Genomic DNA, 13,924 nt, shown 5'->3' with positions numbered 1-13,924 from the left:
GGTAGTTTGAAAAACAAATATTTTGGAACTTGCTCTTATTTTTTAACTTAAAATGAATTAATCTAAGCCAACTTCCAACTACACTGTTGAGTTTTCAATGCTCGTTTGGAATATTAAGCATTCAATAGGAGATAAATTAAACTGTTAGAAAATATTTACTTTTACCTAGTTAATTTTACCAGGAAGGTTATTATAATGAGGCCCGGCAGAAAGGTCTAGCTTAAGCAGTAGCAGCAACAAAGGTTAACATTTAGTTTCTCTCTTGTTTCAGTTATCAATCATCAAATTTGCCATTTGGGTGAGAACCCTGTATTTTCCTTGTAGATAGTCTTGGAGTTACTCCTAGAAGAATAATTTAGGTACATTAAATCCCCCTTTTTTTCTTTTTGTGGGACTAAATATGCTTGGAAAATGGAAAGGATAACATACCTTATGCAGAGGAAAAAGTGGGCAAATTTAAAGCATGCATTTATTGTCAATGCCCATTCCTATAGCTTCCAAAGGAACTAGAGGCAATAAAATCTGAAAAGTCATGCCATTTAACATCAACATCATCATCAAATGAGAGATTTTTTTTTTTTTTCCCCCAAATTGGGACTTCTCCATGCAGCAGCCATCAGGGAGTCCTCTCATGTTCAGCTAGACATTCAGACTCACAAGACCCAACTAGACCACAACTGGCGTTATGTTCACTTAGCAGGATATGGGACAGGACACAGAAGTAGGTTAACGGCAGGCATATATCTTTCACAGGAGTCCTTGCTGCAGTCCAGAGGCTAGTTGCTGGCTCTCAAATGTCAGCTTAGGAGCAAAAAGATGAGAGCCACCTTTGTGGGTACAGAGTCACCTTGGCTAGCATCCCCAGGTTTCAACTATGTAGGAACCAATCATCTGTAACAACTGCATGAGCTCAGCTGGCAGAGGTCCCAGAGGGTGTGATCAATGACAGCAGTCACCCAGGGAAACTTCTCACCAGGTTTTTATAGTTCGTTCACAGTTCTCCGAATTCAGATGCAGCTTAGTAATCGGGGGACATTTTTACCCTAAGCCATGCTGCCTAGTAACACAGCTAACTGTCCCACTTTTATCAGGTTTCCAAAAGAACACAGCTGGAGACTTAATCCAAGGTCAAACTTGTTTATAGAGGAGAAAGGGTTTCATTAACCCTTTCCCCACACTTCATAACTCAGGAGTTAAATTCTGTTCCTGTTTTGTCATGGAGAGAACTTTTCCTGATTAATTTCTAGCCACCTGAGTTTGTTCTAGGTAGAATTATTTGGCATATCTAAAAATCACTAATTTGCATTCTTCTGTGATGCTCAGAATAATAAGCTTCTAAGAGTGATAATCTTTAGGGAAAGATTACTTTTCCTGTATGATTAAAAACAAATTCCCAGGGATTTAAAATACATATTTAGTAGTACTCATTGACAACTAGTCTTAAATCAGGCTGACTTTCTATTTAAGAGAGATTTAACATCCTCTCCAATTAATTCCAAAGCATGTTGGTAATGAACTGATATCTACAGATCGTGTATGTTGCTGTCTTATTTCTTTACCAGGTGTGCATTGAAACATACATATGTAGCTGTCACCAGCGTAGTATAAACACTGCTGTGCGGGCAACTCTCAGTCAAATGCTGAGTGACTTGACTTTACAGTTACGACAAAGGCAGGAGAATACGGTGAGCCTCTCGGTACCCACACGTTCATCCCGGTCTTGCCAGTGTCTCTGTGTAACCGCATGCTAAGTGTCCCACATCCTATATGCTTTCCCCTCCCCCTGCCAGGGCTGCTTCCTACTGAAACATTAGGAAGGGCTGGCTTGGTTCAGAAGAACATTTATTTATATAAATTAAACTCTTTAAATGTGTCTTTGCCTGTTTCACTCCAAAGCTTGGAGTTATTTTTCCTTATGGTTTCGGTCATGTTTTTAGTCATTAATTTAAAATTCACTTTTCTTTTAAAATCATGTTTTAAACATCTCTGATTGAACAATTTTATTAAAAATATTTTGATGTATTAACAAACAGAAGTAAATTCAGAATTAAACAAAATTACTAGCAGTTAATTAATTACATGCTTTGAGGCTTGGTGTATATGTTTCTGTTTGTGAAATAAAAGGCTGGGGCAGGAGGTTTCTTTCACCTGCTGGTACCATCAGGGAAGAAGCTGGATTTGTCTTCTCTCTGTCATCAAAGCCCACTCGAGCTTTTTGCTCTAAACTTCAGCAGTTTGTCTAAAATGAGCATTCCCGGGAAAAATGTAAATGTAATCAGCTTCTTGTATATGTTTTCTCCTGGGAATGTTAATTGAGGAGATGATTCCTCTTCAAAATTGGTGTTTTAAAAAAAAATGCCTCTAATAATTCAGATTAAACTTCTTTTAAAATCTGCAAGAAGTATTCCGAAATGAACACTTTATGAGTTATTTTTTAGAATAGGAAATCTCAATGGCAATCCAGAATATCTCAGAAATTAATTTTACAGAAATGAAGGGTTCATTTCTAATTTTTAACTTCAATTATTTTCTAATTTTTAGAAAATCGTGGCGTTGAGTGAAACCTTAGAGATTATCTGGTCAAATTCTTTTATTCCTCAGAAAAACAGCTGGGGAAGATGAAGCCCAGAGAGATGAAATTGAAATCTAAAATTAATGAGCGTATCAGTGAAAGAGCCAGAACAAAAGCCCTAGTCTCCTTACTGACTCTCAGTCCAGGTTATTAATATGCAGTCTGGCAGCCAGTGTATTTTTGTTTTTTGTTTAAATCCACTAATCTGAAAAAACAAATACTGATTTTCTTTTCTGTTTGCTGTATCTAAAGCCCAAGTTTTTATTAAAAATGGTTTAAACTTGAGATATTTTTATTATATTAGCTTACTTTGTTAAAAACTATTTCATTTATACTAAGGTTTTGCATATGACGGTATAGATATATTAGTTTAAAAGAAATTCAAACCTATAAGCAGAAAGCATTAAGAGAAAAAAATTTCTTAATGGAAACAAAGCTAAGATGTTGAGAGTCCTGATACTAGTATATTATCGTGTTCCATCCTTGCTAAATGGCAACATGATGGGAAATACTATAACACTAATGCTTTAAGATGAAGCATTTAAATGAAACTTTGTAGTTTCAAAGAGATTTCAATTATGATAGTTTATTTCGTTATATTTTTAAATTTTTAAGTAGGAGAATTTGGGGTTTTAAGTAAAACGACTCAGCTTTTTAGCTTATCTTGCTCTTCTGTAACAATGGTGACAGGTATGGTTGTAGAGGTCTGGATAAAAGTAGAGGGTTGTCTGCCTCTGTCCTAGGTACTGTGTGGCTAATCAACCTTCTGGTCCCCCTCATCACTGACCATCTGGACTCACCCCATCCGGAGGCAAGATCCCAAACGAGATAGAAAATGACTGTTTCCTGTTAATTTCCTTTATATTACTCATTAGATCCCTGGAGTTGTTATTGTGTCCCAGAAATACATGATTCTCAGGATGCTAATATTTGAAGCACTTAGGATGTTTAGTAGAGGGAGAGGTAACTTTTGCCACCTAAGAATGGTTTTTTAAAAAAAGCTATTAAAGGGGAGTGGTCCCTAGGAATGGTGAGGCTCACTCTGAGTAGGCTGCATGTTCTCCCATGGGACCCTTAGCATTACTTGTAGAAGATGTGTATCGTGCTTAGCGTGACCCATCCCTGGAAAGACATCATGGGCCATCTCAGAATTAGAAAGACTTAAGTACAGTGGAAAGGAAATAAATCTAGAATGCCAAAAGCTTAGCATGAAATGTATCTTCAGCTTAAGGTCTAGCCCCTCCCAACCCCTGCTCCCAGGGCAGATTACTCAGTTTGATTTTGTAGCCTCAGAAACCCTGAGTTATTACCGAGCTTTATTTTTGAATTGTTTCGATGACAAAAGCCATTGTTAAATTGTTGTTACACATTTTAAAAAGAAAAAAATGCCACATGTAAATATTTGGGGGTAGGTGGTAGTGGTTTTCCTATCCATAAAAATGATTCAGATGGATTTCCTCCAGAAAATGTTGTTCTGAACTTAATATTTATCCATGTGCTGAGCTGTAGGCACTAACATAGCATTTCCCAAAACACTGTAGAAGTTGCTGAGCTTGCAAATTTATGAACAGAGAAGAGTAGAAATACATGCCCGTAACAAGTTTAAAAATGATCAGTGCTATGGTATGATTTATATCTGGTAGGTGGCATGGAAATGCCTTCTGTTTATCTCCCAATGCTAAGAGGTGGGGAGACTGAAGGGTTGCCTTCCTGTTCTCAGCTCAGTAGTCACTGAATTATCCGTATCATGGGAAATAATCTTACTACCAGTAAATGTCTTTTCCTTCCTATTCTCCCTTCCCTCCAGGTTCTGTCTCTACCCTGATAGTTCTAGGCCTACCTAGAGATGGCCTAGAGGGTCGGTCTGGTCAGACAGTCAGAAGTTAATACACTCCCCCATCAATTAGGAATCTGGTGCTTCTGACCCGCAGTCATCTTGGACTTGTATGTTGAAGTCCAGGAACCTGATTCTTCTTACGATTAAGAATCTGTATTCATTAGGTGCCAGTCAGAGTGCAGTCTGTGACCTTGGGGCAGATTGTTGTGCAAAGAGAACGCACCTGTTTAGGCAGGTATTGCCTCAGGTCATAGCCCTGCAGCATCCTGGAATGATCAAGTGCAGGGTGGGCCTTAAACTTCCAGGGGGTTGTGGACTCTTGAATGAGTTATTTTTGGAATTGATAACTCAGTTCAGACATCACAGCCTTTTCATAAGTACCATGAGTAATGAAATGCTATCAAGAGCCGGAGGGTGCGCCTAGGTAAGTTAGCAGAGCCCAGAGCACTCAGATGACACTTTGTTTCCTAGAACTTTCCGTTGTTTAACAGTCGGGATTTTTCTTGCCTGAATCTCCTAATTGTCCTGTGTGTGTCTCCCTTACTAGATAATTGAAAACCCGGATGTACCGCAGGAATTCAGGAGTCAAGGTATTGGATTTGATTTCTGTGCATTCAGTTTAAAAAGCCGGTGTAAAGACACCTACTATGTGCTTGGGGTGGGGATGTAACGCTGAGTAAAAGCTCTCGGGTTAGTTCCCCATTCTCCTTGGAGGCTCTGCTTAGCTTTAGTCAGCTGTTTCCTTCTGTTCCTACACCCTCTGCCAACCATACTTGTCCCTGCTCCAGCTGTGTCAAGGAAATTAACTCTTCACACACCTTCCTGCTGGAAGCTAGTTTTTGTAGTTACATCACTCTTCATGAAGTCAGGTTCATTATTTCACCTGAAGGGTATTTGTGAAACACCGAGTTTTTGATATGAAAAATGAGTCACCTCACAGGGAAGGACAGACAGCCCAGTTTCAGTAGCAGGTGAAATCAAGGTAAGGAACTTTCATTCTGACCCACAGGACAGGAAAAAATAAAGGTCCGCGTACAACAGACAAGCACTTTGACTTCTTCAAAATGTTTGATGGTATTGTTTTCTGAAAGAGATATGAAAAATTCAAATTATCTGATTGAAATACTGAAATATAATTTTTATTTTGAATTTCATTCAGTAATTTTTAAAATGTTGGAAAAAATCTGCTTTTCTTTGATATTTTTGCCAGTTAATAATGGGGAAAGGGGGGGATGGGGTAGAGAGAAGATGAAAAAAACCAGGGAATGAAACAGAGAGAAAGAAGTAGCTAAACAGCCACAGTTAGAAAAAGAATAAATGAAAGAAAAATGACCGCTTTAAGTCATTTTCTAAAGCATCACATTAGCATGTTGTTTTAGTCACATCCTCCTGCATTCTTGGGCTGCAGTATCCTTTCACCTTTTGAAGCTCTCAGTGGTATACTCCAAGATTTTCCACCAGTCTCTTCCTCTTTTGTCTCTTGCAGTTCCCATAATGTCTTCCTTTAACGTAGGATGATTTTATAAACTAAAATAAGAGGTCAAAGTCCTCTTGGTTAAGGATGCATCTTTAAAATCTATATCAGTAAAAAAATTGATGGACTCATTTGAAATTTACCTAAAATTGAGTTTCAAGACTACTTGTGGGTTTTATTTATTTTAAACTATCATTTATCATTGTACTTTATCATTTCTCAATTTGTTCCTGCATTTAAAATATTAAATTCTGAGGATCAGCCATTTATCATTCCCTTGCCCTCCTCCAATTTTATTTTTATTTTCCTTCTTACACTCTTGCCATTTTTCTCCATCTTCTCTGACCTCATGGTCATTCATTCATTCATTCATTCTATACATCCATCAAACACTTGGGCACATTTGTATAGCTCTCCACAGGTTTTTATTTAAAAAAAAAAAAGCAAATGCTTCCACTGGTTACTTCACTTGGCCCAACAGAGCTGGGACTTCATTATTATTTATCGCATCTTGCCGAAGGCTAAACTGAAGCTTACCCAAGCTCACAGTCAGCAGACTGTGGACCAGTACTTGAACAGATTCCAAATTTCAGCCTTTTTCCAATACACTTCGGTGCTCCTGTGGGAGTTTTGTTGCTAAATTCTGGACACAAACATGTTTGAAAGGAAATTTTTTTCTGACCGTGGCTGTTGCTCCTTTAACAGTGAAGGCCACGTACCCTGAGGATGCTGGACAAATAGCTAAAATAGGTGAAGATGGTGACTAACTTATTTTGCCTCCTTTCCCTAGTTTCCTAGTATGAAAAGCCCATCTTTCTTCCATGCCACCATATTTTCTCTCTCTGGGATACAGCTCAAGTCTGCTCAGGAGACCCAGAAATTGAAGAGGTCAGAATAAGGGATACATGTGTAGTCTGCTGGCCTAAATATTGATAAAATTGTTATTGATTGTGTTGTTCCTTAAATTAACCAAATCTTTTTTGTTAAGTGTGAGTGAATTTTACTTATAATGAATAGTCTATTATTTCCTTCCTGGACTATCTTGGTGTTTTACTTTGGAAAGGACTGATGGGATAATCAGTCCTTTAATTCTTTTCTGTGACCCTTTTGGTAACCTGAGGAAGGCTCAGCATCTGAAAATCATCTTTCCAGTCCTGAAAGTATCGAAAGCAGAAGATGGGAAGGACTGTTGAGGAAGCCTGTAGTGCCCCCTGCCGATGTCTAATGCCTGTCACCTCCTCTGTTTGAAGGGTCAACCGTAGAGTCCCTCTGTGATGACCTTGTCTCTGTGCTCACTGTTCTGTGTGAGAAGCTCCAAGCTGCCATCAAGTAAGTGCCTTCAACACTGGTGCTCTGATTCGTTAACGGACTGTTTCTGAAGTAACTTTTGCCTGCAGCATCACTTAAAGTTGCAGAGCATAGGGACAGTGGTTCCCACCACCCCGTTGGTATTCACTGAGCAGTTCACTGTCTTTCCTGAGGCATGTGTTCAGTGATCTTGGGCAAGCCCACATGACCAAATACGATTACTGAAGGATGCAATTTTCTGATGAGAAAAAGGGAAAACAATACCTTGCAGAAGAGTTAATCCCTTGAGCATGGAGGTGAGTGGAAAAAATGTTGGCTAAGACCTAGTTGATATGAGGGCTAGTCCTAACCTGGCACGTCCCAGGTCTATGGCTCCAGGTAAGCCTTCTCATCCGGCTATTGCACCTTCCTCCTCTGCTAAATGGCCAGGTTGGGCTGTGTGATCTTTTCTATTTCTTCTAACATCTCCTGAGCCTGTGAACTCACACACCTATCTTTAAAAAGTGCGTTATTCTGATTTTTATATACTTTTCATTTATTTGCATGACAGTTTAATCAGTGATATTAGTTCATTTGTGACGTCCACTGCTCCAACTCTCCATGCAGTAAGTTGATAACTTCTGCATCTGTAGTAAAGACAAATCATAAAAAGGCCAGACTTGCCAAGGTGAGATGAAAGTCTCTACCAGCTACATATAATTAACTGCAACATTCTACAACATGGTAGGATTCTGAAGTGCCCTTTGAGTTGGGGACGACACATTAAACTATTGTTTACTGGTAACTAGAGTAATTGATAATTCAGAAAACTTTTGCTTATAGAATTTTATATATGGTAATGAGCTACGAGAAACTGTCCAGTTGCAGACATGAATGAGCTCTCTCACTTTGCTGGAAACACTGCAGAAATTTGTTGTTGTTGTTTCTTCATAAACTCAGGATTATTTTTAAGCTAGGCTTAAAACTACTCTTAAAAGTTGTTGTCGAATAGTCTCTACTTCAATTTATCTATCATTCCTCCAGGTCACCTGCATATTTTAACCAAATTAAGCTCAATTTATATCAGGCACTTAAAAAATGAAGAGATTTATTTAATACATAGGTAGTACAAACCGAAACGAAATAGCGCTTAACTTCTTCCACACCCCACCTTCAAGTTTCTCCCACCCCAGGACCCTAGGCAGGCTGCAGGTATGGGCATTATTTTTCCCTCGGGGGGAATGTACATGGAATGTACCTGGCTGCTCCCGTGCCCCACTCAGGTCCCCTCTTCCTGACCATGGAGGGTTGGAGCAGTAGGGCTGGGATTCAGACGAGCATCCTAACCTGCAGGCTCTAACCCCAGCCACGGTGACCCCATCTGTAGGGACCCCGTGCTACCTGATTGCCTTGGGACGGTGCCAGGCTGTGCCCGTTGTGTATGATTACAGTCACCCTCCTTTACTCTCAACAGTGTCCAGGCTGGGATAGGTTATATATTCACTCTACTCATCCATGCACGGGGTTTCGATCTCTTCCAGTGCTAACTTCTCACCACCCCTGCCCAGTTCCCGTCCATCTTGGCAGAGCCAGCTGTTAGAGCTGGAATATGTTTCTCATTGGCTTGTTTTCTCCTGAGAGACAATCAGAGTTTAATTACTATTGGCTCAACTGCATTATCTTTGTTGGATTACCTGGGATAAAACCCCCGTTAGGCCCCTTACTAGCTCTTGACTTTGGGCAAAGAGCTCAACCACCCTAAGCTTATTGATCCTATAATTAATTATTATTAGCACGTTATATTATTTTATTATGTTATAATAATATTTATAATAAAATAACAATGTTAATTATATTTGTAATATAATTTTAATATTGATATGCTTAATGATTCAAAATATTTTAAATTTGCATTATAATCATTATAATATAGTAATATATATAATATTAGTAATATAAAATATAAAATATGTTAGTAATATAAAATATGTTCGTGGGCTTCCCTGGTGGCGCAGTGGTTGAGAGTCCACCTGCCGATGCTGGGGACACGGGTTCGTGCCCCAGTCTGGGAGGATCCCACATGCCGCGGAGCGGCTGGGCCTGTGAGCCATGGCTGCTGAGCCTGCGTGTCCGGAGCCTGCGCTCCACAACGGGAGAGGCCACGACAGTGAGAGGCCCGCGTACAGCTTAAAAAAAAAAAAAAAAGTTCGTAATATAAAAAATTAGTAATATAAAATATTTTATTATGTTATAATAATATTTATAATAAAGTAACATTATGTTAATTATATTCGTAATATAATTTTAATATTGATATGCTTAATGATTATTCAAAATATTTTAAATTTGCATTATAATCATTATAATATAGTAATATATATAATATTAATAATATAAAATATGTAATATTAGTAATATAAAATATGTTAGGGTTTTTGTAAGGATGGAATGAGAAAATTAACCTAAAAGACTGTCAGTGCCCACCAACCCAAGATCACCAGGAACATCTGAGGTTAACAGAATTAGGGTTATTAACTTGCTGCAGTAGGGGAGCCTGTACACTATGCGAATGATAGGACATCCAGTAAAAGGGTGGGTATTAGGAATTGTTATAGAATTTGAACCTGAGTTAGGTAATTTGGTGCGGATTAAAGGAATTGGGGGTTCTGTTCAAGGACTGGCTACTGTCAGAAAGCAAGGGACAATTCTAGCATTGAGCATCCTAGTTTTCATCTAGCTGACAAGAGGGCCAGATGGGAGTCAGAGTTGTCACTGGAGAAGCAGCAGGAGTCACTTACAGGGGAGGATAATATTTGGTCATTTTTGTAATTGTACAGATTTTTTAAAAAATTTCTGTTCAAATCTGATTGTCGATTTGCTTTCATCTTGTTACATCATCATTGTGGAGAGTCCTCATCTGATGTTAACATTCTGTGCAGTTGTTTCTGTTCCCCAGGGGAACACACAGCTGGCTGGTAGCAACTAATAAGATGGCTGTTGCCAGCTGTCAAGGATTCTTCTTCTTGGCCCACCCCTTCAGGTCTTAGCCTTGTCGGGGAATAAAACAAAGACCACCGAAATTTTGAAAAACTTAAAGGCTATGTTCATTAGTGTGCTGACAAGGGAAAACTAATAAATTAAACTCTTTTTTTCTGAGTAGTTTGCTAAGGGAAAAATCTAAAAGTTTTTAAGTGCTACAAAAGTGCTAATAATAGTTCATGGTAATTATGCCGTTAATAATTTTTAAATAGCCATCAGGAGAAGTTAGAACAAGTCTGTAGGTCTATAAATGATACCATTGTTCATTGGTCCAGAAAGAGCCTTTAGCAAAGTCTAGTAAGGACCTGCCTGGCATCTGGGGTTCATTCAGTTCATGGTTCTTTAAAACCTGGATGGCTCTAATGTCACCTACAGGGACCCCTACCTATAGGGCAACCATATAACTTGGCTTACCTTAAACAGTCCAAAGTTACGCTTATTGTATAATTATTATTAAAGACACTCATATCGATATCTTCTAGGAAGTACCGGTATAAGTGGAATTTTTTTTTTTTTTTTTTTTTTTACTGCACAGCACATAATAAATATTTGATAAATATTAGCTCTAAAATAGCTTGTTTGCTTTCAGAATTATCAGTGCTAATTCTAGTTGGTGATGCATTTAGGAACACTGAGTTTCTTACATTAGAAATTTGACTGAAGGTTGTTGGGAAAATACAATGCACAAACGTACATTACAAATGCTCACATATGTGTATTAGAAACTAAAGGTCATACATTTCTATCAGTCACTGAAAAAATGGAAACGTTTCTAAACCATATGATTCAGGGATAGGCTTTAAATGGAAAAAAAAATAAGTCACGTGACCTGCACATGGTTTTCTAGGATTTCTCATTGGACATTGGATCAAAGATGGCTTTGGGCATATTGTTATAGAGCTTAATGATTTTTATAGGATTCTCATAGTCTTGCTTGTTTTATCAAAGCAATTTCCTTATCATAATTCTGCCTCTGGAGACTCTTCTCCTTGTTTGGTTATGGCCTTTCCCATCATGGTTCCATTGCCCTAAGTTGGGGGTTGTATTACTGCAGAAGCTGGGGTGCAGCAGGCTTAGTGCAGCTTCTCTGGGAGACGTTTAACACCCCCTGGTCAGATAATACCATGCCCTTGGCTGCTTTCACTTTGGTGGTTCTATTAATTCTCCTTAAATTTTCACATCTGTATAGTTTCTTCTGATTTTACTACTTTAACTCCTTTTATTTCCATTGGCTAAACTTGACACCTCTCCTACCTTCTAAGTAAGTTCTTCCTCTGAAATCACACCACGGTCATTACTTCCCACCCAATATCCATTCCCAAAATCAATGCCGATATACCTCACAGGTCTTTAGCTCTGTAGGGGTATGTACTCATGATATGTTCAGTCTCTCAGGAGAAATCAGAAAATGCATTCAGGCACACAGGTTAACTCACATGCCTTGGAGATGCAGTATTAATAGAGCTCTATATTAGGCAAGTTGAGTTACGTGATGCTGTTTAAATCCAAGAATTTTTGGAAGGATACTTGGGATTAGAAAGATATTTTTTCATTCTCTGCCCATTGGTTTCCCACCACCCTCTCCCCACTTCCCTCTCTTCTCAGTACAGAATGTCGGAGAGGAATCTATACTGAGGCAACTTGGAATCAATGAGGCGAGGCTGAGCCTTCATATTGTGTATTCTAATTCCATTCTACTCCTTATGCAACTCCCTCTCTCCTTTTTCTAACTAAATTTGAATCTGTTTCTAAGGGAGGCAAAATCAAAATAGTTCAGAGCAAAACAAAATTTTAAGAACTCCAGAAATCGAGGATGTGCTGCCAGGTTGCTGTCACAGTAACCCTGCCAGGGCTGCACTGCTTCTCCTTCATGGACCACTGGTCTACCCATGAGAGTTGTTCTCTGTGGATCATGGGCCTGGGAGGAAATCCAGAGACGAGCAGAGAGTGAGACCAGTAGGTGCTCAACCTGTTCAAACAAAAGGCCAGACGAAGTGACTCACAGCCCTCCTAAGTAGGCAGATGTTCCCTAGTGTGTGCTGAAAGAGTTGGCTAGTTTCTAGGCTCCTTTCTGCCCTGTGCATCTCACAGATTCGTCTGTCTATAGTCAGACAAATATGAAACGTACACACACATATGTGTATCTAGTGAGGGGCATGCATGGAAGGTGCTCCTCTAATGACATGACGCGTGCCAGGCCACGAGTACTCATTTTTCCAGGCTGCAGCAGCCCACAGAAAAGCTGCCGCATTCAGTCTCCAAGGAGACTCCCAGGCCAGTTTCCTTGGCAATGAGCTCTCTCTGTCACCAAGTCTGATGCCTTGGGGTTGCCATATTGCTGCAGCACGCTTTGCTGATATGTACTCATAGGGAACTTGACTGCTTGTAGCTTTTCTCTGGGTTTATTTCCAGTGATTTCAGAAACTGAGACTCTTTATTCTTTATAGTTATTTTAGTTTTGTGATGTTTGACTGACAGTTTGAAAGATAGACATTTTTCAGTAAGGGCATTTAATAATTATTTTTCTTAATTATGAGTCAAGTGATGGTCAGAAAGACCACCGACCTGGATTTTAATACTTTCTGGTGGATTAGGCAGAAAACTTAATCCAGGTATGAAAATGTGCATCCCATAAACTTATCTGTTATTTTTTAATCTGGTTCTATTGAGGAACCCCATAGTAATAATTATGAGAAAAATAATTCGTCTGTTGAAAAACCACGCTGCTTTCAAAAAAATAAAGAAGAAAAACCAAATGCAAGTTAGTAAAGCATTAATCATCTAAAAGATATCATGGTACAATAAAACATCTGAAACATATTTAGACAATTAAACATTAAAAATTAATATTTCTGGAATAAACTGTGGACTTTAGGCAATATATCCATATTTGTTCATTAATGGTAGCTGTTAATTTGTTCATTAATGGTAAGTTGTTAATAACATCTTTACCAGGATAAACCACGTGCAGGGGTGGATAAAATATGGTCACTTTTCATACCATATTCAGTTTTTCTGTAAATCTAAAACTGTTCTAAAAAGTAAAGTTTATTACAGAAAAATCATCCTAACTGTATTAGTTTGTTGGGGCCGCCATAACAAAGTACCACGAACCAAGCGGCTTTAACAACAGAAATGTATTGTCTCGTGCTTCTGGAGGCTGGAGATTGGAGATCATGATGTCAGCAGAGTTGGTTCCTTCTCAGGGCTGGGAGGCCTCGCTCTTTGGCTTGTAGACGACCGTCTTCTCCGCATGTCTCTTCACATTGTCTTCCTTCCTTATGTATCTCTGTGTCCTAATTTCCCTGTTTTATAAGGACACCAGTCGTATTGGGTTAGGATCTACCCTAATAACTTCACTTTAACTTGGTTACCTGTGTAAGGTCCCAACTCCAAATAAGACCATTTCTGAGGTGCCAGGGGTTAGGACCTCAGCATATGAAAGCGGGGGGGGGGCACAAGTCAACCCATAACACTACCACTGCCCCCTACCCCAAAATTAACACCCTGTGATACCTAACATTTCCCCAAGTGTTTTCCACACGTCGCCTCTTTAGTTTCGCCTTTACCTTGTGTGCATTTGTATGTTGGTTCTGCTTCTCTGCAGTGACAGTCAGCAGCTGCAGCTTCTGTACCTGGAGTGCGTTCTGTCCGTGCTCAGCAGTTCCTCCTCCTCCATGCGGCTGCACAGAGGCTTCACGGACCTCATCTGGTG

General features: G+C 39.1%; 1 protein-coding gene across 1 annotated transcript in view; it reads left to right on the top strand.

Moving 5' to 3' along the window:
• ARFGEF3 (ARFGEF family member 3) overlaps positions 1–13,924 on the top strand; it is a 197,664-nt gene that overhangs the window by 84,101 nt on the left and 99,639 nt on the right. The window contains exons 6-9 of the mRNA XM_067701951.1: positions 1,563–1,685; positions 4,957–4,999; positions 7,134–7,212; positions 13,817–13,921. Of these exons, the coding sequence (XP_067558052.1) occupies positions 1,563–1,685; positions 4,957–4,999; positions 7,134–7,212; positions 13,817–13,921 (350 nt within the window). The remainder of the gene's footprint in view (positions 1–1,562; positions 1,686–4,956; positions 5,000–7,133; positions 7,213–13,816; positions 13,922–13,924) is intronic.

This window comes from Pseudorca crassidens, chromosome 13 (genome assembly GCF_039906515.1).
Source record: "Pseudorca crassidens isolate mPseCra1 chromosome 13, mPseCra1.hap1, whole genome shotgun sequence".
In the NCBI taxonomy this organism is placed as follows: domain Eukaryota; kingdom Metazoa; phylum Chordata; class Mammalia; order Artiodactyla; family Delphinidae; genus Pseudorca; species Pseudorca crassidens.
Note: the sequence above shows the minus strand (reverse complement) of the source record. Positions and strands in the feature narration are given on the sequence as shown.